This window comes from Diaphorina citri, unplaced genomic scaffold (assembly GCF_000475195.1).
Source record: "Diaphorina citri unplaced genomic scaffold, Diaci psyllid genome assembly version 1.1 scaffold2599, whole genome shotgun sequence".
NCBI classification, from domain to species: domain Eukaryota; kingdom Metazoa; phylum Arthropoda; class Insecta; order Hemiptera; family Psyllidae; genus Diaphorina; species Diaphorina citri.
Window position 1 is genome coordinate 1 of NW_007380017.1, and position 321 is coordinate 321.

Consider the following 321-nt stretch of genomic DNA (forward strand, 5'->3'; position numbering starts at 1 on the left):
CACGCTGGACTTTGACGAAATGGGCGTCTTGTCTCTCAACAAAGTATACCTAGAAAATACTTTAGACGTAAGTAAATGCCATGTTCCTATGTACCTATACCTAGAAAATACTTCAGACGTAAGTGAATACCAAGTTCCTACACCTTCCTCCTCGCCTTTTCCCGTGTTCAGACGCGGTAAGCGTTTTTCGTCAGCCTCTCAATCAGCCCTAACTAGGGTGACATTTGGTTTTAATTACAAAAAAAAAAAAAAAAAAAAAAAAAAAAAAAAAAAAAAAAAGCCCTTCCCCACTAACCTTTGCTTTTTTTTGAACAAGGGACA

At 37.7% G+C, this 321-nt stretch overlaps 1 protein-coding gene across 1 annotated transcript in view; it reads left to right on the plus strand.

Moving 5' to 3' along the window:
- The first annotated feature begins 6 nt into the window (after positions 1-6).
- Positions 7-321, plus strand: part of LOC108253686 (leucine--tRNA ligase, cytoplasmic-like) — an 11,498-nt gene continuing 11,183 nt past the window's right edge. Inside the window, exon 1 of the mRNA XM_017448100.2 lies at positions 7-67. Within this exon, the coding sequence (XP_017303589.1) occupies positions 20-67 (48 nt within the window). The 5' untranslated portion in view covers positions 7-19. The remainder of the gene's footprint in view (positions 68-321) is intronic.